Below are 26,090 nucleotides of genomic sequence, written 5' to 3'. Positions count from 1 at the left end.
AAAATCATACTCAAATCATCTGCCATTTCCTTTATTAGATAATTGTGCCCACTTTAGGCATTATTTTCCCAGGTAGAAAAAATTCAATATCTTTTAGAAATGAATAGATAAAACATAAATAAAATAAAAACATTTATACATAAAAATGGAAGAATGAATAATTCAAAAAAGATGAATAAAATAAATATTACATTAAAAACAAATAAATGAATAAAATAAATAAATAAGTAATAAAGATACATAAATAAAATAAAAATATTCATACATAAAAATGGAAGAATGAATGAATCAAAAAAATGAATAAAATAAATATTCAATTAAAAACAAATAAATGAATAAAATAAATAAACAAGTAATAAACATAAAAAAGAAGAAAAGTGTACAAGTAAAAAGTAGATTGAAAAATAGAAATTTAAAAAACAAAAGAGAAATGAGAATAACGATAACAATAAATAAAACTAATTTATTAAAATAATATGATTGAATATAGTAAATAATCTAAATGAGCAAAGCCTTCTTAAAGTTTGGTAAACATTTTTCCTTTTTTTTTCTTTGGAATCATCTATTTATATTGCTACATTATGTACTCAGGATTTTCCTTTTTTTTAAATAAGTTGACAGAAAGAATGTGTTTAATGATATTATGAAACCAAAAAATCTGGTATTCACAAAAATTTACAAAAACTATTTTTGTTTTTGAGACCAAAAGCTAATGGCATCTTCTTCAACATCAAAAACGTTTTTAAATGGAATTGTAAAACTAAAAAAATCCAGCATCTAGAAACGTTTTCAAAAACTAGTGTTGTCTTCTTCTATGCCCAAAACTTGTATTGTCTTTTTCCATGTCAAGTCAAGTCATGTTTATTTGTATAGCCTTTAATCACAAATAGTCTCAAATGGCTACACAGACCACAGATGATTGCAAACCACAGACTATTATGACACCATCCCTTGATCTAAAACCCACATGAGGAAAATGAAGAAACCTTGCGAAGGAACCGCACATGAGGTCATCAGATGACCAGGCTGCAATGGATGCTGCAATAACAAATAATACACAAATATTGTCAACATAAAATATAGGTTATTCATATGCTATAGAATAGAAGTGTGTTTTAAGCTTACATTTAAACATTTCCACTGAGGTTGCAGATCGAATCTCATGGAGAACGCTCTCGAACCTGCGGATCTCTTCTTGGCTCTTGGGATCACTCGTAGACCAGCATTTTCAGAGCGAAGGCTCCAGACCAGAACATAGGGGAAAATTAAATCTGAAAGGCATGAGGGAGAAAGTCCATGCATGATTTTGTATACTACCAACAGAACCTCAAAATCACGTCTTAAGATAACAGGGAGCCAATACAGTTTATCTAAAATCGGGGTAATGTGATCAAACTTTCTTGTCTTAGTTAAAAGCCTTGCTGCAGCATTTTGTACCAGCTGAAGGCTCTTGATTTTGGACTTCGGGAGACCGGAGAGTAGTGCATTACAGTAATCGAGACGGGAAGTAACAAACGCGTAATTTATAATCTCCGCATCTGACTGAGACAGCATAGGGCGAATTTTAGCAATGTTACAAAGATGGAAAAAAGCTGTTCTAGTAATATTCTTCACGTGTGTTTGAAAGGATAGATTGGGGTCAAATATGACACCTAAATTTTTGTCTGAGTCACTCTGGGTGATATTACACTTGTCAATGTTAAGAGCAGTTTTTGAAAACAAGTCACGCCATTTAGATGGACCAATAACTAACATTTCGGTCTTTTTAGAGTTAAGGCGCAAAAAGTTGAGGGACATCCATTCTTTTATTTCAGTAATGCAGACCTCCAAATTTCCACAGTTTAGTGTGGCAGATTCCTCCATTTCCCTGTGTCCAAAACTAGTGTCGTATTCTACGACGTGGAAAACGTGTTTAAATGAAATCGTAATATAAAAGAATCTGGCATTCACAAAAGTTTACAAGGAAGCGACAACATGTTTGCCTCGACAAAGCTTGCGTTGACGCCACTGTGGGCAGCGTTTGAGTTTCTTTCGCGTTGGCGTGCCAAAAAATGTCTTGTTTGGCAGACTTTTTTAAATCTCATTTGAATGCTGCTATCGTACATTTCTGTTGTTGTTGTTTTTCTGCTGGGAGGGGGGCTCAATTATGAGATGAGCAATCATCCAAGCGATGCAAAAAGAGCGTGGGGGAGGGAAGAAGAGTCGTCATGTGAGAGAGATGTGACACATTTAGGTCACGCGGATGAAATCGCCATTCGGCTGTGAGCGAACCGGGGGGGAAAGGAGAGCGGTAAGAGGGGAGGTGGGGTTATGCGACCCGACGGGTGGTGGTCGCCGCATCGATTGGACGGTATATACATATATCTAACTATATATAATGCTCTGCCAACTGTTGAACAGACCAGAGGAAATATTAAAGTGCGTTTTTATTCCTCTTAGTTCTGTGCAAAATTATTATCTTTTTTAATTGAAGCTTAGTGTCTTCTGAACCATAGCTTCATTGCTCCCTTTTCTTTTCTTTTAAATATTTGTGTACGTGACATGCATGTATTTGTGCTCCTCAGTATAACTCTTCGTACGACTCCGGGCCATTCCGGTGTATTTTTGACTTCTAGCTGACTCAAGTAGTCAGGAAACCCATAGAGGTGAATAGTAAATGTAGCAGTGTGATACCTGACTCAATCCTCATCATCTCAGCATTCTAAAAAACAAATGTTAAAATAATTGACCTACGGCTGAGCCAATGTACTCGGATATTCTGTGATGGCATGACCATTGAATTGAATTGCAGTTTGTCAGTTTTTGTTTTTTTATTACATTTCAAACTTTAAAATGGTCAAACGGTGTGCACGGGTACATGCACATCTGAGACGAGATATCCTGGGTGATGGGGGTATTTTTTTACCCCTTCTCAAGACACATTTAATACTTATATATACAGTACAGGGTTTTAAGGTAAGTATTTAAGTCAACATATTGTCACTTTGGTGGAGAGAAATATAAAGCTATTTAAGTCAAGTCATGTTTATTTGTATAGCTCTTAATCACAAAGAGTCTCAAAGGGCTGCACAGACCACAGATTATTGCAAACCACAGACTATTATGACACCATCCCCTGATCTAAAACCTACATGAGGGCAAATAATACACAGATATTGTCAACATAGAATATAGGTTATTCATATGCTATAGAGTAGAAGTGTGTTTTAAGCTTAGATTTAAACATTTCCACTGAGGTTGTCAGGGGGAAGAGCATTCCACAACACCGAAGCCCGAATGGAGAACGCGCTTCTCTTCTTGGCTCTTGGGATCACTAGTAGACCAGCATTTTCAGAGCGAAGGCTCCGGACCAGAAAATAGGGGGAAATTAAATCTGAAAGATTTGAGGGAGCAAGTCCATGCAATTTTGTATACCAACAACAGAACCTTAAAAATCACATCTTAGGCCAACAGGGAGCCAACGCAGGCTACCTAAAATCGGGGAGTGTGTTCAAACTTTCTTGTCTTAGTTTAAAGCCTCGCTGCAGCATTTTGTACCAGCTCTTGATTTTGGACTTCGGGAGACCGGAGAGTAGTGCATTAGAGTCATCGAGACGGGAGGTAACAAACACATGAATTATAATCTCCGCATCCGACTGAAAGAGCATAGGGCGTATTTTAACTATGTTGCAAAGATGGAAAAAAGCTCTTCTAGTAATATTCTTAACGTGTGTTTATACCATTAACATCTCTAACTCTAGGAAGACGTTAGCAAACGTTTGCCCTACGACACGGCGTCACTTTGTTTACTGGGAATTCAGTGGCCTGTGATGAGCTAGTTTTGTACAATGGTAATCATACGTTTCATAGCGAGTATGCATTTCACCGATTGTTATCTGCTGTCCAAAGAGCTCTAGTCATAGTATTGTTAACTTTTAGAGCTTGGATTCAATTCCCTGCAGCTGGTCCACTTAATGGAACGGAGCAGTAACCCGTTCCCTGTGGATTTAATCCCAATGATATGTCAGATTAAAGACAAATAACTTGTTAGTGTATACAAACAGATATTTACTAAAGCCCAGTAGATCATAAAATTATAGGTCAGCTAACATGGTGTCATGATTACCCAAGTGGAGCCACCTGGGGTAATCATGTGGCGCGCTGGAATGTGCTTCCTGATTGGTTAATGCTCCCTTTTTAAACGCGTTACGCGGAGAACTCTTGGTCGGAGGATACTTCTGTACCCCGTAAGACTCTCCCGATTACATGTGCCTTCTTGTTTACCTGATTCTGCCTGCCTGCCTCCGATCCGACCTGCCTCCGATCCGACCTGCTTTCGTCCCACGCTACGATCTTCTCTTCAGTCCTGGTAAACTCGACCTGCCTTCGTCCCACGCTACGATTGATCACGTCTCCCGCTAACCCTTACGCTTCCCCAAATAAAGAACTGTACGAACGCTCTGGGGTCTCCTGCTCTGTTCTGGTCTTCCCTGACACATGGAGCTTTACGCTTGGTTTCGATTAATTAAAGTTAGTAGCAATAACAAATCCTATTGTACAAGTCACATCAAGGTAGGGCAATTAGTTGAATTGGTGGTGGGTCAGGCAAGCATGTGGTCTTCCCGGAAAATTTCAAATCACATGATGTGTTTTTTCACAGAAAACGAATGGAAACATTTTGTTCACAACTTGAAGGTTTTTTTTAATTTGCTATATTTTATTGTTTAGTTAGATATTAAAAACAATCTTACTTTATTTGCAAAATCAAAGACTTGCTCATTTTTGGGGATTTTTAATGCTACTATATATATTTTTTAATTGCACAACTGCACAATAAAACAGTAACAAACTGTCCACGAAACTGATAAATAACAAACACATGGAGAAACCTGGTGGCTCAAATTTAGTGCCCTGAGTTGATGTCTGAGGTTGGAACGCAGGAGCAAAAAGTTTCTCAGGAAATGATTTGCCAAAGATGTGACAATGGACGGTTTGAGCTCTGCCAAGTTAGCTGCGAAGTATAACAAGGATCATTTTTTTTTAATTGTGAGGCTCTAATGAAGGATATAACACTTGGCTAGCTGCGCTACCAGCTGCCCTGGCGCTACTTTATGTTTTTGTTGTTCATTCACTGTGCATCGCCGGAGTTCCGAAGACAAATGGCGATGGAGTCATAGTTGGTAATCAAACGCGGTGAGATGACAATGAGGACGTGCGAATTTTTTAGAGCGTCGGGCGATTTGCATTCCGGCGAAGTACTTGTCGAACACTTTGTAAGTTCTCTGCTTTTTGCGGTTTGGACTCATCTGCACTTCAAACGCCCACATGTACTAAAATGAATATGTTGTACTTGCTTGTATGACCGATATTTTGCCGGCACCTGAACTAGCATGGTCGCCTTTTAGGCTTAATATTAGTATTGTTATTTACTACCGTTTTTCTACCTTTAAGCCTAAAGTTATCTTTGTCCTTTCCAATGTCAAAATCTGGCGTTGTCTTTCTACGGATACAACTAGTGTTGTCATCCCATTCGCCAAAACCTAGCTTAGTCTTCTTCTACGACGAAAACTAGCAGTCTTCGATGACGAGTCAAGTCAAGTCAAGTCAAATTTATTTATATAGCCCTTAATCACAAAAATGTCTCAAAGGACTGCACAGGATTACAGTTACAAAATTACACAATTACCTGATCTTAAACTAGCAAACCAAACGAAAAATGGTGTAGTCTTCTTTTACGTCAAAAACTGTCTTTGTCTACTTGTACGCCAAAAACTAGCATTGTGTTCTTCTTCGTCAAAAACAAATGTCCTTTTTTTACGGCAAAAACTAAAGAAACTTTCTTTTCTTTTGTTTTTCAAAACTAACATTGTCTTCTTCTACATCAAAAACTAACCTTGTCCTCTCTCATGTCGAAACCAGCTGTTTTTCTCTATGTCAAATCTAGCATTTTCTTTTTCTACATCAAGAAATAGCATTGTCTTCTTTTACGTCAAAAACTGTCTTTGTCTACTTCTACGCCAAAAACTAGCATTGTGTTCTTCTTCGTCAAAAACAAGTGTTGTCCTTTTTTACGGCGAAAACTAAAGAAACGTTGTGTTCTTTTATGTTTAAAAACTAACGTTGTCTTCTTCTACATCCAACACTAACCTTGTCCTCTTTCATGTCGAAACCAGCTGTCTTTCTCTTTGTCAAATCTAGCATTTTCTTTTTCTACATCAAGAAATAGCGTTGTCTGCCTCCACGTCAAAAACTAATATTGTCTTCTCCTACATCAAAAACAAGTGTTGTCCTCTTTTACGGCAAAACTAGTTTTGTGTTCTTTTCTATTAAAAACTAACATTGTCCTCTTCTACATCAAATACTGACCTTGTCCTCTTATATGTCAAAACCAGTTGCGTTCCTCTACGTCAAATCTAGCGGTATCTTCTTCTACGTCAAAAACTAGGGTTGTCTTCTCCATCAAAAACAAGTGTTTTCCTCTTTTACGGAAAAAAATAGTTTTGTGTTCTTTTATGTCAAAACTAACATAAAAAAACAGCCTTCTCCTCTTTCATGTCAACAACTAGCTGTCTTCTACGTCAAATCTCACTTTGTCTTCATCTAAATTAAAGAATAGCGATATCTCCTTCCGCATCAAAATCCAGCTTTGTCAAAACCAGCATTGTATCATTCTATACCGAAAACAATTGTTGTCTTCTTTTACGTCAAAATCTAGCGTTGTCTTCTTCTACATAAAAAAAAATAGCGTTGTCCTCTTCTATGTCAACAAGTAGTTGTCTTCTACATCAAAACTATTATTGTCTTCTTCTAGGTCAAAACAAGCGAAAATTCATGTGGTCCTCTTTTATGTCCAAAATGAGCATTGTCTTCTTCTATGTCAAAAATGTTCATTGTCTTCTTCTACATAAAAAAATAGCGTTTTTTTCCTCTACATCCAAAACAAGTGTAGTCCTCTTTTACGCCCCAAAATAGTTTTGTGTGATTTTATGTCAAAAACTAACATTGTCTTCTACTTAAAAGAAACTAGCATCGTTCTCTTCAATGTCAAAACTAGTTGTTTTCTTCTACGTCAAAAAAAACTTTTTCTTCTGCTACGTCAAATCTATTGTTGTTTTCTTCTATGCCAAAGACTAATGTCATCTTCTTTTATGTCAAAAAGATCATTTTTTTCCCACACAAAAACTAGCATTGTCTTCTTTTCAATTTTTAAGTAATGTTGTCCTCTTCTTAACAACTAGTTATCTACCTCTGCGTCAAATCTAGCGTTGTCGTCTTTACGTCAAAGCTGATGTTGTCTTCTTCTATGCCAAAGACAACAGTCATCTTTTTTATTTAAAAAATATATTCTTCTACGTCAAAAACTTGCATTGTTTTTTTTTCTACGTCCAAAACACGTGTTGTTCGCTTTTATGCCCAAAAATAGTTTTGTGTACTTTTATGTCAAAAACTAAAATTGTCTTCTTCTACGTTAAAAACTAGCGTTGTTCTATCCTATGTCAAAACCAGTTGTCTTCTTCTACCTCTAAAATTAGCGTTTTCTTCTTCCATGACTTTATCTTTTGCTACCTCAAATCTAGGGTTGTCTTCTTCTATGTCAAAGACTAGTGTCATCTTCTTTCATGTCCAAAACGATCATTGTCTTTTCCCACGCCAAAAATAGTATTATATGGATCTACACCGAAAACTAGCATTGTCTTCTTTTATTTCAAAAACTAGCATTGTCTTCTTTTCAATCCTAAAGTAATGTTGTCCTCTTGTATGTCAACAACTTCATCTTCCATGTCAAATCTATTGTTGTCTTCTGCCCATCAAATCTGATGTTGTCTTCTTCTATGCCAAAGATTAGTGTCATCTCTTTTATTTGAAAAAAATATCGTTATCTTCTTCTACGTCAAAAAATAGCAATAAATGTCAAAAACTGGGCTTGTCCTCTTGAAGTCAAAACTGTCGTTGTCTTTTTCTCCGCCGAAAGCTAGTGTCATCTTCTTTTACATCGAAAAGCTAGCATATCTTCTTCATTGGCCAGAATTGGCATTGTCTTCTTCTACCAATAAAACGAACGTCTTCTTCTATGCCTCATACTAGCGTCATCTTACTCAACCACTAAAAGCGTAAACAAGTGTTCTTCATACTCAAAACTTTTTTTCTTTCTTTTTAATTCTGAATGCTACGATTCAATACAGAGGACAAATGAAAGGGCAGTGAGTTGTCGACGAGGAGGCGTCTCAGAGGCAAACGTGTCGCTATTTTGGCACACTAGACAAAACAAGTCTGACATTTGGGCAGGAAGAAATGTTAAAAAGTGTTTTAATTATTCATCAAAAGTTTGTCACGAGCGAGTAGAGCGGAAGGGCCGTACTGTGCCGGTGACATTCGCCGTTCGTGCCGTTCGTGTCGTGCGTCTCGTTGCGTTTGAAAGAGTGGCTGCCGGATGTTGTTTGCTTTTCCGCCCACGGATCATGTTCTTCTTGACATTTCAGAGTCGGGAAGGGAAGGAGAGGCTAAGAATAGCCCTAATTTTGTTGTCAACAAATTACTTTTTCTTTTTTTTAAATTGTGGGGTTTTTTTCTTTTGTTTTTTAGCAATTTAATGTCACAGACCAGGAACGGAGACCCAATAGCCTTCGTTTTACTCAGTTTTTATCAAGAAAGAGAACAGTGCTTGCATCCACGTTTGACCTGAAGCATGTGAACGCCTGCTTGGACCAGCTGGCAGAGATGGGAAGCTGCGTCGTAGCCGTTATAGACTTTCTGGACTAGTTTACAGGCTGGGGGCGACGCTGTTGTCATGCACTTTCCGGACAAATTTTCAACATAGTGTTTACTATGTTTGTGTACTGTAATGCTAAATGTAATTCACCCTGGTCATCCTGAAAGGGGGGATGCCACTTGTGGGGTCCCTTCTCGAGGTTTCTCTTTTTCCTCACGCTGATGTTTTGAGTTGTTCCTTTCCCGCATGTTGGCTTAGGATCAGGTATTTGTGTCATTGTAATCCTGTGCAGTCCTTTGAGACATTTTTGTGATTAAGGGCTATATAAATAAATTTGACTTGACTTGACGATCCGATAATCATCGGTCACGGATAGCAGATAGCAGGAACGCGGAAGTGGCACTTCCGTGTCGAGCGAGGGTAGTCGTTGGCAGCGAGAAAAACAGGTCGATGTCTGGGGCAGATGAGCAAAAGCAGAAACAGGTCCAGAAAAAAAGTTGGGAACAGGTATCAGGCAGGAAACAGGGCAGGATAGTGTCGGAGAGTACAAAGCTTGCCTAGCTGAGAGCGTAGGTTCACAAAACGATCTGACGAGTGTTGTCAGGAAGGCGGGGGTTTAAAAAAGAAGGAAGCAGCCAATCGGCGCCCAGGGCTGTTGGCGCATCAGTAATCATGACATTTATCAAAAAAACAAAAAAAAACAAATCCATGATGCTCTGAAGCAGGGCTGTCAAACTCCTTTTAGTCCTGGGGCCACATGGTAAAATTAAATAATCATAGAAGACGGGCTAGCAGTTGCAAGCAAAAAAAAAAAGGAAGCGAGGACAAGCAAGAGAAAGAGAGAGAACAAGTGACTGAAAGAAACACATAATAAAAAGAGAAACTTACAAGAAAAAAAAGCAAATAGGAGACAAAAAGAGAAAGACATGGAGGAAGAGAAAAAGAAAGAAAGAAATAAAAAGTGAAAGAAAAATAATAGAAAAAAAGAGAGAAAGAAGGGGAGAATGTAAGGAAAAGGACATAGAGAGAAAGGCGGCACAGTGGCTAGCGCGTGTGCGCAAGAGAGTGCAGTGGTGTGTATAAGTTAGTTATAATACGTTTAGAGTATAGTAGTGTTTATGAGAGTATAGCAATATTTATGAGAGAGTTAAGTATGGGTACGTATAACTGTGTCTGAATGAGTGTATGGTTGTGCATGTGTGTGAAAATGACATGACATGAGAGCCAAGTATGATTTCCTGCTCAAACGGCCTCACACTCACGAAACCAAACAAAAAGACGCCATTTATAGGCTTGAGTTTGAGTTTCCAAGCGCTTCCCTGAGAAATTGCATGCATTGTCCCTGTTTTTGTGCACTACATCTGTTCCTGAGTATGCATCTGTCTATGAGTGGTACAGATGATGCTTGGAGTCAAAAGAGCAAATGCAAAATAGAGAGAGAGAGAGTAAAAGAAAAGAAAGTGGGTCAGTGATCCAGGCTGCAATAAAGTAGGATGTCCACATCCAATTACATGTAAAGCACAACTCCCATTCATCTTTAATCTTGTTCATACCAAACTATTAATATTCAGCCATGTTAATAATAGAACATGAAGTGAATAAATTACCGTGATTTTCTTTTTACGAATCGTGCCGAGCATCCTGATCAGCCTTGTTGGTGAGTACTCGAAAACGTAAAAATAGTCAACAGAAAGTATTTCGAAAATTATTTTGTAGAGACGTAATGGAAAAAAATACAGATAAAATGAAATGAAATCGAATGAAAATAGATATAAATTGTTTATCAATGAAAAAATACGTGGAAGTTTTTATTTAATTTGTTTTGTCTCAAATATTTGGGGTTGATTTTAAATATGATCAATTCAAACAGTCATTTAATCATGTAAAAAAAAAAAATCACAATTATTTTTTTATCAATTAGATATAACTGAAACTCCATGCAAGTTTCTATATACTGTATTTTTTCAGGTTTAAAGGTTGTTCATAAGTATAATTATTTTAAAAAGTCTTAAATGAGAAAAATACAAATTAAATTAAATTTTAAAAAATATACTGCCCGATGATTGCTGGGAAGGGGTCCAGCACCCCCGCGGCCCTACTGAGGATAAGCGGTGCAGCTAATGAGATGAGATGAGATGAGATAATTGATTAAAAATAAGTAAAACTAAACCGTTTATAATTTTCTAGGGAAAACAATTGTCCAGGCTTTGAGGCTACTACAGACTCAGCCTTTTTGGAAAATGAATATTTCACGTACAAGGCGCACCTAACTAACTATAAGGCACATTGAATTAAACGTCTTTAAGAGCTAAGGTTGCTAGGTAACAAAAAGTCAGAAATACGTACAACATTAAAAAACTGGTTTCACCTCTAATTAGACGGTTCATTCATGATTGGTTACCGTAAGTAGTAGCATTTCATTGTAATGATGCCTTTCCAATTTGATTTAGGAATGATTTAATTCTATTTTTTTCGTTTGGTAATACTCTTTTGTACTACTTCCTTTAATGTATTATTTTGAATTGTGGTATTTTATCTTCCAAATGTTTTTGCGCCACCGGGATGGTACTTGCACTAGACATGTTACAACGAGAATACATTCTACTCCATTCTATTCCATTCTATTCTATTCTATTCTATTTACCATACTTTCAGCTATTTAAGGTGTACTTGATTATAAGGCGCACAGTGAAATTTTTGCAAAATCGTTTTTTTTTAGGTGCGCCTTACAGTCTTGAAAATACGGTACTATTTCCATCACCAGAATTTGAAGCAAAGCATTCGAACACTTATGCATCAAAGGAACAAAACATCTGGTTACAGCGCGGGTGGATAAAGCAGAATCTGGCAATCCACAGCTTATGTCCCTGTTCATTGTTATGGTCGTGAACTTCAATTTGTGTGGTGGATAATAACTTTTATCCAATTTCTATCTCATGTCCAATCTGCGACAAAACACAGGAGCTGACGCGCATCCGCCACATTAAAGATTGAGGAAGGCCACGGCAAACATCCTCTCTCTTCGTTTTTCTCCGTTTTCCAATTCTCTTCACACCTGTATAAAAGCCGTGCGGGCTGCGCAAGACCAGCGGGAACACCGAAACGCTTTTATCGGTTTCTTCTTCCTTTCCCATCACGGCGCAGCGGCACAGAATGTTAGCATCGTCTTGTACGGTGGAGACCAGCGTCTTCTTTTCTGTCAATAACTACTGCCCTGTTCTACTACACTGGAAACTAGATAATACTTTAAAGGTGAAAACTTGTCAAGTAAAATTATTTTGTAGAGCCCTTAGTCACAAAATGACTCAAAGGATTCCACAGTCCACAATAACACCTTCCCCTGATCTAAAACCGTCATGCGCGCAAGGAAAAACAAAAAAATGCAGATTTCCTTTTGTATATTGGAGACCGCCATTTTCCAAGTAGAGGCTCCATTCAGGAAAATAGGGGGAAATCAAATCCGAGAGATAAAATGGGGCAAGTCCATGATAACATTTAAACACTAAACACTTAAAGTCATTTCCTAAGTGGCCTGGGAGCCACTGCAAGTTAGCTAAATTTGGAATGATATGGTCAAACTTTCTCGTCTTAGTCAAAAGTCTTGCTGCCGCATTTAGAACCAGACATCGGGAAACCAGACAACAATACATTACAGTAATCAAATCAAGAAGTTATAAACGTATCTTGGCTTTTGATTTTGACAGCATCAGGCAAATTTTTGCAATATTATGAAGTGGAAGAAAGCTCTTCCATTGTTATTTTTCACATGTGACTGAAATCATTTTTCCCATTAAAATTAATGTAAATCGTTTTAATCCGTTCCAACACCCTGAATGTTTACCATGCATGTTTAACGTAAACATGAAGCTAACCCAGGCTAATCGTACGTTCGCGTTATCGTAATCTTCCGTACGAAAGATTACGCTAACATGAACGTGTAAAAATAAAAAAATCAGGTCGTTTACAAGTCATTTAGCACCACAAGTGGCTAGGGTTCCTTGGAAAGGGGGCGCCGTTCCAACACCCTGAATTTTGGGCTCAGTTCCAACACCCTGAATGTTTACCTGAATGTTCAACCTGATCATAAAGCTAACCCAGGCTAATCGTACGTTCGCGTTAGCGTAATCTTCTGTACGAAAGATTACGCTAACACGAACGTGTAAAAAAAAAGGTAAACAAAAGAATTATGAATAGGACTTCTTACCTTTGTGGTGGTCAGCAGAAGGTCCATGCTGTATTCCCTAGCAAGATCGGAAACTCGCACACCTCTTTCATATTTAGCTATTATGTCTTTCTTAACGAACAACTTTTCTTTTTTCACCTGTCCTGCTTGCGAAAGCAAAAAGAGGCAAGTGTGCACGTGAAAACAGTTACGAGGGGTGGGGGGGAGCTACACGATCTACACCCGTATGCTGCTCAGCATCGCACTCCAGCGTACGCACTCACGCATTCAAACTCTGCATTTTTGACCGAACAGCGAAGCAAGAATTTCTCTAAATTTTTGGTCGAACTGAGAGGCGTTCGAAAACCGAGGTTCCACTGTACAACCTTCGAAGGGACTCCTCATCATTTTTTAGCCTTTTTTTAAAAATCTCCCGGCTACCCATAAACAAACACGCGGAATAAGAAGACGATTTACAACACCCTCCTTTTGTGTTTTTATTTCCACAGCATGTCCCGTGGGCTACTTCAAACCAGCTTCCGGTTCCGTGCCCTGCTCAGTGTGCCCGGCCAACAGCCGAACCAGCCGTGAGGGCTCCAGTATGTGCGAGTGCCGCAGCGGATTCTACCGGACAGCTGGTGACGCTAACTCATCCGCCTGCACAAGTGAGCTATTTTATATCAGTCCTTTCAATCTTACAAAATCACAAAACTGTTTTGTTTCTTCATAGCTCCTCCCTCTGCTCCGGAGTCGCTTTCGTGGGAGTACGAAAGTGGCGAGGGTGGGGTGTCCTTAAGGTGGCGACCGCCAGTAGACATGGGAGGCCGCAGTGAAGTGTGGTATGGGGTGGTGTGCCGCATTTGCCCCTCACCAACCTTCACTAACCCGGCATCATGTTCCTGGTGCGGGGAAGGTGTCACCTTCAACCCTGTCCAGACCAAACTCAAGCAAACTAGTGTGACTCTCAACAACCTGCTCACCAGGGTCACCTATCTCATTCAGGTGTGCCGGATAACCAAAACACTAGACCCCTAATGGGTGCGACTGATTTACAAACGTCCACGTGTTCCCCTTATTGTGACAGGTCCAAGCTATGAACGAGGTGTCAGCGCTGAGCCCTTTTCCAGCTCGCTACAACAGCATTAATTTTACCACCAGCCAGTCAGGTGTGTGCCGGACTATCCTCTCAGATCCCGATATAGTCTCTGAGGATGAACGGGTACTTTCAGTTCTGCAACGCTGCCCTCTTGTGGCAGTGACCTCTTTAATCCTTCAAAGATCAATTGGAATTTGTCACCCGCAGTTCCCAGTACAGTTCCGCTGATGCACCAGCTGAGTCGGGCCCCGGACTCCATCACCCTTTCATGGCCCCAGCCTGACAGACCCAATGGCGACATTCTGGAGTACCAGCTCAGGTACTTTGATAAGGTAAGCGCACCGGCGGAAGCGTGGGACTCGAGTCGCAAGAGTTGACACCAGTTGTGAGAGCCTATTGTGGTCATAAAATTTGAATCCATTAGATAGATAGATAGATAGATAGATAGATAGATAGATAGATAGATAGATAGATAGATAGATAGATAGATAGATAGATAGATACTTTACATGTTGTGACACCAGATAGATAGATAGATAGATGGATGGATACTTTACATGTTGTGACACCAAGCACAAAAGTTGGAATAAGTCTATGGAGTCAAATCTAGTTTCAAGACTTGAGCCCTATAACATGTCTTGACTCCAGTCAAAAACGTCAGTCAGAAGAGACGACTCAAGACTTGACTTGAACCACAAGAGTCGACTCGGGTCTTAAGGCTTGACTCCAACTGCTAGACTCAACTTCAGTCAGAAGAGTCGACTCTGGTCTAAAGACTTGACCTGAACCGCAAGCGTCGACTCTGGTCTAAAGACATGACTCCAACCAAAAGACCGGACTTCAGTCGCAAGGGATGACTCTAGTCTCTAGAATTGACTTCAATTAATGTGTTGACTCCAACCGCAAGACTTGACTTCAGTTGGAAGAGTCGACTTTAGTCCTAATACTTTACTCGATTTTCGTGCGTCCAAGCACAACAATTGACTTCAGTCGCAAGAACCAGACTTTTTCTCCAATTACATGTCTTGACTCTAGTCCTAAGACTCGATCCTAGGTTCAAAACACATCTTCAATTGCATGTTCAACCACAAGACAAGACTTCATTCGTAAGAGTCAACTCGAGTCTCAATAGTCTATAATCGCATGTTTTGACTCAAGTCATTCGGAAACCTTTGACCAGTAAGACCACAAACGATTTCCTTGTTAGCCCTTACACTTGACTCTTCTGTTCTAACAGGGATCAGATGTGGACAGTGCAGTCAGCGTATACAGCGAGACCAATACCTTGACAGTCAGCTCGCTCACGGCCGGTTCCATCTACGCCTTCCAGATCCGAGCCCGCAACGAGCGTGGCTTCGGCCCCTATAGCAACACTGTCTACTTCACCACCCTACCTCTAGGTAAGACAGAACTGACCGTTAATGTTATGAATGTTAAATCGGGAACTTGTGTTGGATTTTATCTTCCCTTTTACAGAGGAACATTCCCAGCAGGTCCAAAATCAGCTCCCCCTTTTGGTGGGCTCAGTGATGGGAGGGGCGGCGTTTCTGCTAGTGGTGGCAGCCATTGTAGTCGTGGTGGTATTTCGCAGGTGAAGCCTCCAAACTGACCTAGTAAACTAACAGGTCGACATAATCATTTGGTTAACGGTCTTTGCACTTGTGTGACAGTAAAAGGAGGGCGAGTCCATACAGCGACAGACTGCAGAGGTACATCAGTAATAGAGGTAGGCGTAAACACTTCTTAAATGTTTGGGCACCCTCCAGTGGTAGGTTTATAATATTTCAATCTTCAGGTGGTGTTAAATATTACGTTGACCCATCCACCTATGAGGACCCCAGTGAAGCCGTCAAAGAATTTGCCCGGGAGATTGAGACCTCTCACCTAAAGATCGAAGAGGTGATTGGTGCGGGTGAGTCTTCATTGGCCGCAGTATGCCCAGCCTCCCACCCAAAGCTAGGCTAGGCTAGAGTCACGTGTTACAGAAAATTTACGAGCATGCCGATGAGAATGTCACCTGGTGTTTTCTACAGCCCAGTTTGGGGAGGTGTCGAGGGGCCGCTACCGTCCGCCAGGTCGCCGGGAGGTTCTGGTTGCTGTGAAGACACTGCGGTGGGGGGCGTCAGACAGAGAGAAAGGCATGTTCCTGAGTGAGGCGGGGGTCTTGGGACAGTTTGACCACCCCAACGTTCTGAAGTTGGAGGGCGCGATTACCAGGGTCCCCCCAGCAAGGATCGTCACGGAATATATGGAGAACGGGCCCTTAGATTCCTTCCTCAGAGTGAGCGAATCAAACGAACCTGGCTGGAACTGCCAGGATGCTTTTAGAATTGGTCTTACTCTTTTTATTTAGGCTCTCATAAGTTAAGATTTTGCCATTGTTGATGGTCCCCTTCAGGAGAACGAGGGTCAGTTCACCGTTCTCCAGCTGGTCGGGATGCTCCGAGGCGTAGGCGCTGGTATGCGTTACCTGTCGGAAAGGAACTTTGTCCACAGGGATCTGGCAGCCAGGAACGTGCTGGTCAACTCCAACTTGGTTTGTAAGGTGTCCGACTTTGGCCTCTCCCGGCTAATGAGGGGCATGGACCACAACATGCCCACGTACACTGCTTCACTGGTGCGTACTGGGAAACAAACTCAACCGTTTTTAGTGATTGGTTCTTGAGTATATATGTTGACCCTGGGCCAGGGGAGCAAGATTCCTGTGAGGTGGACTGCGCCGGAGGCCTTCCAGCACCGCAAGTTCAGTTCAGCTAGCGATGTCTGGAGTTTCGGCATCCTGATGTGGGAGGTGATGTCCTATGGGGAACGGCCCTACTGGGACATGAGCAATCAAGAGGTGAGGACAAAAGACGATTTCCTTCAGTAAGTCGTTTGATAAATCCGCCGTGCCGCATCCTCAGGTAATGAAGGCGGTAGCAGAGCAGTTCCGCCTCCCGGCCCCAACCGGTTGCCCCTCTGCCCTCCACTCACTGATGCTCCAGTGCTGGCAGGCCGAGCGGGGGGACCGGCCAAGCTTCGAGTCTGTCCTGTCCTCCATGGACCGTCTCATCAGGCATCCTGTGTCCCTCAAGACAGACATAGCGCGGTGAGACTGACACCAGAAAAATAAGTCTTTGCTATACAATTCAAAAGGGTCATAAACCTGTTAAGTTTTATGTTTTTTTTTCAGACCGTCATAAAACTGTCAAAAACGCAATAAAGTTATGATTCATGACCGAATTATGACACCAACTAATTATGATTCAAGAATTATATCTCACACCTAATTATTCTGAAATTTATTTAGAAATTATTATTGATTTATGACTCGTAAAGTTCATGCAGAGAATTTTGGAACTGTTAATTATGAGTGCAATTGTATGTGTTCCTGAAATGCATTTCTACAATGCCTGTCATTCCTGAAATGTCTTAATCAATTGATTGATTGGTTGAGGACCTGTTACATTTATACAGTTGAGTCATGCATTTATGATGTATGATTTCAATTATATGGATGCTTGAAAATCCTATCCATCCATTTTCTACATCAGGGTCGCGGGGCGCTGGAGCCCATCCCAGCTATCTTTGGGTAGCTGTAGCAGGGCAAACAGAGATAGACAACTCACTCGCTTATTTACAATTTGGACGTAACTCCATAACTCATTTTCTATAAAGATGACGGGTCATAAATCAATTAGATTTCCGGAGGGAATTTCCTAAGAAAAAAATGTTAGGAATGTTAACAAAATGCAAAATTGTAGGAATAAATCATTATTCTATAGCTTTTTTTTTTACAGTTTTGACAGGTGGAGGGTTATAAAACAATACAATTTGACAGTTTTATGAGCCTTTTAACAAGAAGTAATTTGTATCTCTACCGCTTCGTGTCTTAAACTCGTTTTTGGGGTTCATTCGTTTGTTATTGTAGAAGTTGCTCTCAGCCGCTGCTAAGCCCCGCCCCCACAGACTTCTCATCAGTGTCCACAGTCAGCGATTGGCTGCGAGCTTTAAGAATGGAGCGATACCAAGAGCAGTTTGATACGGCACATCTAGACACTTTGGACAGAGTCAGTCGACTCAACATTGAGTAAGTAGCACTTTATTTCGTTATTTCTATTATTATATCATCCATCCGTCCATTCATTTTCTGTGCCGCTCATCCTCACTAGGGTCGTGGCTGGAGCCCATCCCATCTATCTAAAGAATGAATAAAAAAATGAATTATTGAATTGTTAAAATAAATTAAAAAAGGAATATGTGCATGAATACATGAATAATACATTAATAAATACATACAGTAAATAAATACCTACAAAATTCATGCATAAAGAAATACAAATAGATGAATTAATAATTGTGAGGATAAATACTTGTTTGAAAATGTATTTGTACCCAAATACACATGTTTGTTGGATCCCTTAACCACTAGAGTCGTAGGGGCACCATTCCTTGAGCTGCAGGTAGGGCTATGGTTTGGGCTAAGGTTAGTAATGGGGTTGGGGTTTGGGCTACAGTTAGGGCTAGGCCTTGTCCTAGGCCTAGGTTTTTCGACTGGTGTTATGGTTATGGTTTGGGCTAGGGTTAAAAATAGGGTTAGGGTTTGGGATAATGTTAGCACTAGAGTTTGGGCTAGTGTTATAGCTAAAGTATGGGTAGGAGTTTTGGCTAGTGGTAGGATTGTGGTTAGGGTTAGGTCTGGGCTAGGGTTAGTTCTCGGATTAGGGTTTGACCTGCAGTAAGGGTTAAGGTTTGGGCTACGGTTGGTACTAGGGTTAGTGTTTGCACTACAGTTAGGGCTAGGGTTCATTCTAGGTTTGGAGTTTGGGCTAGGGTTAGGGTTTGGGCTAGGGTTGAAACTTAGGCTAGGGTTAAGGTTTGGGCTAATGTAAGGTTAGGGCTAGGATTAGAACCATTGTTTTGCAATAGGATTAAGGCCTTGGTTAAGGTTAAACTTGGAATAGGATTGTGGTTAGGATCTGGGCTAAGTTTAGAGCTAGGGTTAGGTCTAGGGTTAGAGTTTTGACCAGGTTTAGTGGTCAGGGTTGGGGTTTGCTGTAGGGACATCGTTTAGGATAGGGTTTGGGTTAGGGTAAGGGCTAGGGTTAGGGAATTGACTATACTTGGGTTAGGGCTAAACATGCTCTCAAAATTATCCAAAGTAACTGAATTTCAAATTTAAAACACAGAATGAGAATAACAACAAACTGTAACCTAAAACCCAAACCAAACTCTTGGGCTTTTTCCAAACAGAGACATTCAGAACCTGGGCATCAACCTGCTGGGCCACCAGAGAAAGATCTTCAATGCTGCCCAACAACTGAAGGCGCATCTGACTCAGGGCCAGGTAGAGGTGTGACCCAGGAAAGACCCCAAAAATACATGAATAAACTTGCTGACAAGCCACGCCCCGATCGAGGCGAAGAGGTGCGCCATGGAAGATGAAGTCCATCGCGGAGAAAGACAAAAAGCGGAACTTGTTTCACTCTGAATTTGACTCCATTGTCGTCTACGTTCACTGTCCGTCTGGAAGGATTTTCATGTAGCCACTTCTTTTTCTTCTTAATATCCATGGCGACACTACGCGTTAAAAAGTAATTTGAGTGTCAAAGAGCGTCCACTCCACGAAGTTACCTACTGCAAAAAAAAAAAAAAGGATTTTATGACACGATTTAACACTTGAAGGGAATGTCTGTGAGCATGCTTGTGTGCGTGTGAGTGTGCGCGTGCGTCAGCTTCTACAAATACAGTGTTACCTCTTTATATGAGCACCTCTAAACACAAGATCTACAAATAAATATGGAGGGGAAAAAAGAAAGTCCAGTTCATGAGCAGTCCCAGAGGCTACCACTAGAGATTGCTCCAGACTGCTCACCACTTGTAACTGCTTAAACCACTAAAGTTCACGGTTCAGGGATCTCTTAATCGCATGGGTCGGCAGGGCACCACTTCCTGTGGTGTGTCTTAGGCAGATACAGCCTGGAGGCGCTCATCTCTCTCCAGGCTGTTCTTTGTGGTAGGAGTTTGCTTCCTCACATGAAACAGATGGTACTGGTTTCCATAGTGACCAGTAGCAGAAGAACCCTTCAGATCTGATACAGCACCTTCAGCATCTGTTCGCAATTGTTTTTTGGTGTAAAACTGTATCCCGCTCTTCAGAGATGAGCGCGACCTCGGCATAGATTGGCAATGTCCATAGTGGATCCTAAATTATTGGGGTAAAACTATAATGTTCCGTCAACCTCCGCTAATTGCTTCCTTTATTAATGATTCCAAATCCTCCCTATTAAGCGATAATGGTAGGTAGGTTTGTCAGATCCCAAACCACTAGGGTCGTAGAGGCACCATTTCCTGTGGTGTGTCTTGGGTAAGTAAAGCCTGGTAGCGCCCATGCCTCTCCAGGGCAACATATGTTTCCACCGAGTCTTGTACCGGAGACCTTTCGCTTGCTAGGCTAACCAATACACTACAGAAACAAATTCACTCATAGCAAGACAGATTATGTCGAATACCGCAACAATATTTAGAATATACGATGATGTTGCCGTCTGTTATCAGTGACCAGGGCGATCCGGATTAGAGTCGAAACAAAGTATGAATAAGATTTGTATTTTGCGTACACATTTTGAAATGATCAAAACTCATATGATATATATAAAATACGAGGAAAACATACAAATTGACAGGTATAGAATCTCTGTGACTCCTCCTTGCATATGTATATTGCAGATGTATTTTTGGCACTGCGAAACTTCTTTTTTTTAAATTGTACTGGAGGAATTTGAAAATTGGCTTTGAAAATCCTTATAAAGCGCTTGAATTTGGCCATGAAAAAGGTGTAAAAACCCTGATAATAAACCCGCATTTATACTGTTGATATCGTCTTATTTATCATTTTACCGTTTTTTTTTTTGTTTGAATACTATTTAAATGCGTTTTTAGTAATCCGGAAGACGTGTTCTACAGCTAATTAGGGATTACTTGGATGCTTTTTAAGGACAGGAGCGGACCAATTCGCTTTTAATTATCTCATTCGCTTTTAGATATCTCATCTCGTTACATGAGCCATTTGAACTACGAGCAAGATCCTGGAACAAATTTGGCTTGTATGAAGAGGTTTCACTGTAATAGCTGTGTTTACAATGTTTGAGTGTTCACTATTCCGTTTGTATAATAAAATGAAAAGGCTTTATTTACTAAAAATGTGTCTTTTTCAAGAACAAATGTGTATGTTTTTTAAGAAATTAATTTGAATTTAAAAGTGTAATGCACAATTATTTTATATGAATTGGAACACAAGGTCTCCTACACTGTAAATTCCCACAACAGAGGGCGCTAAATCACCGTTTAGAGAAACGTTCTCGTTAATATGTCTTCAAAATAAAATGAGGAGGATAAAATGGTATGCATTTATATAGCGCTTTTCAAGTCAATGAAGACCTCCCAAAGCGCTTCACGATGTGCTTCACACTTACCTATTCACACACACACTCACACACCAATAGGGAGTCAGCCATGCAAGACGCCTACCTGCTTATTGGGGGCATTAAGGATTCAGTGTCTTGCCCAAGGACACTTCGACATATAGCACGGAGGAGCCGGGATTCGACCTCTTGATCCCAAAACGAACGCTCTACCTCCTGAGCTAATGCCGCCATGTCGACAATAAGTCATTATATTACCCAAACCACACTACCAGGGGGATGTGTTGGAAACGAAATATCCAAAAGAGCAAGGAGCCTTATGATACATCAACCCAGGACCATCTGTGGGAAAGGACACCTCTCTGCATCTGCCGTGACCCTCGACCACAGAGCCCCCTCTCACACAACCCTGGTGGGGGAAGCCGGCTCTGAAATAGGAGAAGGAAGGTTAGTTGAGGACCAGGAGAATTTGGGCAGTGACTGGCCATTGCTGCCGGCCCGCCAACTCGAAGGCGTTGTGGTTCAGGGTCGAAACACCCAGTGACAGTTGGACAGAACCTGATGACATCTTCTCCTGGTTGAAAGCTACAGTCACTTTTTAAGGAACTGGAAAAGGTAGCGCTAATTTGTGTATGTTATAATATAAGGGTCAGGGAACTAGTTATGGTTTTAGGGTGGGCAACTATTTGGAGTCATATATATATATATATATATATATATATATATATATATATATATATATATATATATATATATATATATATATATATATATATATATATATATATATATATATATATTGAAGGATTCTATACATTTGACTATAAAAGACTTTATACGATGGAATACAAATTACATTTAATGCAAAAGATATTCACTGGCTGGGCTGTGGTGCGAGGTCAGGGCACCCTGGTAGAAAATGTTGTTTACAGGAACGGCGCGAACGGGACATAAGCCTGATAAGATAATCAGCACATCCAGACGCAGAAAGGCCCTGATGGCGTAGAAACACTCGGTGTTGTTTTGAGTATTCCAGACATCGGGACGCTCTTCGACGAGATGGTCTAGCCCAGGGAGGTCTTCCTTGGCACGCCCATGGGAGGAGCAGAGACGCCATCTTGCAGGGAGACGTGGGCCAAGAAGAGAAAGCTAAAGGACCTCAGAAAAAGGGCTTCCCAGAGACTCCAACGTCACAAATTCGGCCATTTTCGATGGAGTATACTTAGTTAAATTGCTAATGAAGGGGGGGGGGCAGCAAGAGAGAGAAGCCCGGCCGGCCGACTTAATGATTGACATTTTAAGCCCGAACCCAGCTTAATTTTCAGGTCAAGTTTGGGCCCAGGCCCTGATCTTACCTCTACCGCACAGTGATGCCTTATGCCAGAATGCTTCCAACTGTGGCTTTGTAGAAGGACACCAATAACTTCCTCCTGCGAACCCTCAGGAAGTGGAGTTGCTGCTGGACCTTCCCTACCACAGCCCCGGTCTTGGCAGACCAGAACAGGTTTTTAATGATGTGCACACCCAGGAGTTTGAAGGAGTGGACTCTCTCCACACAATCTCCATTAATGATGAGTTTGTGTAAACCTGAAGTATGAATTCCTTGGATTTTGTAGTGTTCCGTTTTTTTTTAAACATCACATTATCTATCCCTCCATTATCTGCACTGCTTATCCTCAGTAGGGTGCTAGAGCCCATCCAAGCCAACCTCGGGCAGTGGGCAGGGGACACCCTGAACTGGTTACCAGCCAGTCACAGGGCACACAGAAACAGACAACTCACTCGCTCATTCACACCTAGGGACAATTTGAACAGGCCAATTAACCTGACATTGCAATATATCAGAGTGCCTGGAGGAAACCCACTCAAGCACGGGGAGAACATGCAAACTCTGCACAGGAAGGCTGGAAGCTGGATTTTATCCTATGACCTTAGAACTGTGCCGCGGACGCGCTAACCGCTTAGCCGCCTTGCAGCCCCACCAAATAGTCGTCCAATTGTAATTTTTATTAATCTTGGATTTCTAATTGTCTTGTTTTATCTGTTTATTTGTATTTTTATTATTTTGTTATATTTTTATGTATTTGTGTGTATTGATCTATCTTTTTATTTTATATTTTTAATTGTAATTACTGTTTTAAATTATATTCTTAAATGTGTTTATACTTTTTTTTATCTACGTTATTTCATTTCATATTTAGTATTTCATTTTTTAATATTTTTGGCATTCTCCTTATTTTTTATTCATTCATTTATTCATTATTTTTATGTATTATTTTATTTACTCTATACTTTATGATTGTTTTATTTTCAATATTCTAGCGAGTTCTGGTTTGTTTCAAACTTTTTGTTTTTATTTTGTTCTTATTGTTTTTTTGGTTCAAACCTTTTATTTTCATTTCTTTTTAAAAAAAAAATTCCATGTTTTATTATTTTTCAACCTTAATTGTTTTATTCATTTTTTGTGTGTTTTGGATATCTTCTTTTTATTTTGTTTTATATTTTATTTCTGATTTTCTTTCTTGATTGCTTCATCTTTAATTTGTTTTTATTTATTTTTATAGAGTTCTTTTTTTCTTTACTTGTTTAATTTAAAATTTTGGGTTATCAATTGTATTTTCATTTGTTTGTAGTCTTTAATTTTTCATATTTCATATATGTTTTAAAAAATATATTAAACTTTGATTTTTTTAAACTAATTCCACTAAATATTTTCCATGTTCTGTTAATGTAGTCCATCCACATTTTGGACAAGTTGCATTTTGGCAAAAAAGAAAAAACTAAATTATTGATAAAATGTCATTCATCAATGCCAATGCCAATATCGATGATGGCCACTCCCATTTCAAGGTACCGTGTGCAAATGGAAAGCATTTGACATTGACGACCGGAGATGACCTTCAACCATTCTTCGGGGTCAGCAGTTTTTCACGCAAAATCTGCGTGTCTAAGCTTTTTTTTATCAGACCAGACCGTTTTCATGCCGGTACCGATCCGAAACGATAACGGACGCTTACATGAGAACAAGATGTTGCATTCAATGTCCTTATGGAAATGTATAAATCAATTAGAATCTTATTTGCATTACATAGCGAAGATCGTTTATGACATTATGATTCAGGTCCCAATGAAACGAGTGAAAAAGACAAAGGGAAATTGATTATTTGATAGTTATTTGGTTAGGTAGGTAAGAAGTGGGGAAGTTAAAATAACCGTAGGGTTTTAAAGTGATGAAGGGAGGGCTTCAATCCAAGATTAGGGCTTTATCGGCAGGTTGGGGTTATGGCAGGGTTTGGTTAAACAGTAGGGTTAGGGTTGACATTAGGGCTAGGGCAGGGGTCACCGAAAACAAGAATCTTACCTCTAAAACACAGGTGTCAAACATGCAGCCTGCGAGTCAGATCAGGCCTGACAAGGGTTTTGATTCGGCCCGCGAAACAAAACCCAGAGAGGCACAACGGAAAAATCAGTTGCAGTTTGAAATATGTCCATTTGATGTTAAGAAAGCCAGACACCACTTGTAAAGCACCTGGAGATTTACTGCTTTCTCTCTTTATATATACAGTGGAACCTCGGTTCTCGACCATAATCCGTTCCAGAACCCTGTTCAAAAACCGATTTGTTCGATCACCGAAATCATTTTTCCCATTAAAAATAATGTAAATCGTTTAAGTCCGTTCCAATACCCTGAATGTTTACCTTGAATGTTCAACGTAAACATAATGCTAACCCAGGTTAATCGTACGTTCACGTTATCGTAATCTTCCGTACGAAAGATTACGCTAACATGAACGTGTAAAAATTTAAAAATCAGGTCGTTTACAAGTCATTTAGCACCCGGGTCTAATCTTGAGCAGTACACAAGCACGACTTAAAGTAAGGCTCTTCCAGGAGTTAAACCTGGAATCTCTGACACACTGAGTGAGGCTCACGCTCCTAAACTGACAAAACACTGTAATTGTGTACCTTCAGCAATGGACCCATTAATTTGGTCAAACATCTTGAGCAGTGCATAATCACAACTTGTAAATAGGCTCATCTGAAAGTTGAACCCAGGACCTCTCACACCCTAAGCAAAAATCATACCCCTAGACCAAGAAACCACTTCTGTCAAAGACTTTCATGCAACCGTGGACCTGGCGCATATGTTTGAAATCTTGAGCAGTGCACAAGTACAACTTAAAGAAAGCTCTTTCAGGAGTTAAACCTGGTACTTCTGACACACTGCGTGAGAATCACACTCCTACACTCACAAACCACTATAAACAAGACCCCCTTGTCCCTTCCACAGTGGACCAAGTGACTTTCAGGAGTTAAACCTGGTACCTCTGACATACTGAGTGAGAAACACATTCCGACACAGACGAACCAATTAAGTCAAGACCCCTTTTCCCTTTTACGGTGGACCAAGTGACTTGTTCAAAATTCATGAGCAGTGCATACTTACACGTTATAGAAGGGCTGGTCTTTGAGTTGAACCCAAGTGGGGCGGCAGTGGCTCAGGAGGTAGAGCGCTCGTCTTGGGATCAAGGGATCCCAGTTCGAATCCCGGCTCGTCCGTGTTACACTGAACCCCTAATACCCCCAATAAGCATATTAGCGACTTACATGGCTGCAAGTCCGCTATTGGGAAGTGTGGAGCACATTCTAAAGCGCTTTGGGAAGTCATTGACTTGAAAAGCACTGTATAAATGCAGATCATTTCATTTCACCCTCTATGAGATTCATACCCCAAGACCA

The 26,090-nt window shown here is 40.3% G+C and overlaps 1 protein-coding gene across 1 annotated transcript in view; it reads left to right on the top strand.

The window, feature by feature from the left end:
- The window catches only part of ephb6 (eph receptor B6), a 59,890-nt gene extending 38,744 nt beyond the window's left edge, over positions 1-21,146 (top strand). Inside the window, exons 6-19 of the mRNA XM_088326898.1 lie at positions 13,361-13,516; positions 13,582-13,853; positions 13,936-14,017; positions 14,155-14,279; positions 15,185-15,347; positions 15,424-15,538; positions 15,618-15,673; positions 15,743-15,859; positions 15,981-16,228; positions 16,346-16,564; positions 16,637-16,786; positions 16,851-17,035; positions 17,858-18,016; positions 19,180-21,146. Coding sequence (XP_088183024.1) covers positions 13,361-13,516; positions 13,582-13,853; positions 13,936-14,017; positions 14,155-14,279; positions 15,185-15,347; positions 15,424-15,538; positions 15,618-15,673; positions 15,743-15,859; positions 15,981-16,228; positions 16,346-16,564; positions 16,637-16,786; positions 16,851-17,035; positions 17,858-18,016; positions 19,180-19,285 — 2,153 coding nt within the window. The 3' untranslated portion in view covers positions 19,286-21,146. The remainder of the gene's footprint in view (positions 1-13,360; positions 13,517-13,581; positions 13,854-13,935; positions 14,018-14,154; positions 14,280-15,184; positions 15,348-15,423; positions 15,539-15,617; positions 15,674-15,742; positions 15,860-15,980; positions 16,229-16,345; positions 16,565-16,636; positions 16,787-16,850; positions 17,036-17,857; positions 18,017-19,179) is intronic.
- The last annotated feature ends 4,944 nt before the right edge of the window (positions 21,147-26,090 follow it).

Source organism: Urocampus carinirostris, chromosome 2, assembly GCF_059441175.1.
Source record: "Urocampus carinirostris isolate Australia breed hairy pipefish chromosome 2, RoL_Ucar_1.0, whole genome shotgun sequence".
NCBI classification, from domain to species: Eukaryota; Metazoa; Chordata; class Actinopteri; order Syngnathiformes; family Syngnathidae; genus Urocampus; species Urocampus carinirostris.
Note: the sequence above shows the minus strand (reverse complement) of the source record. Positions and strands in the feature narration are given on the sequence as shown.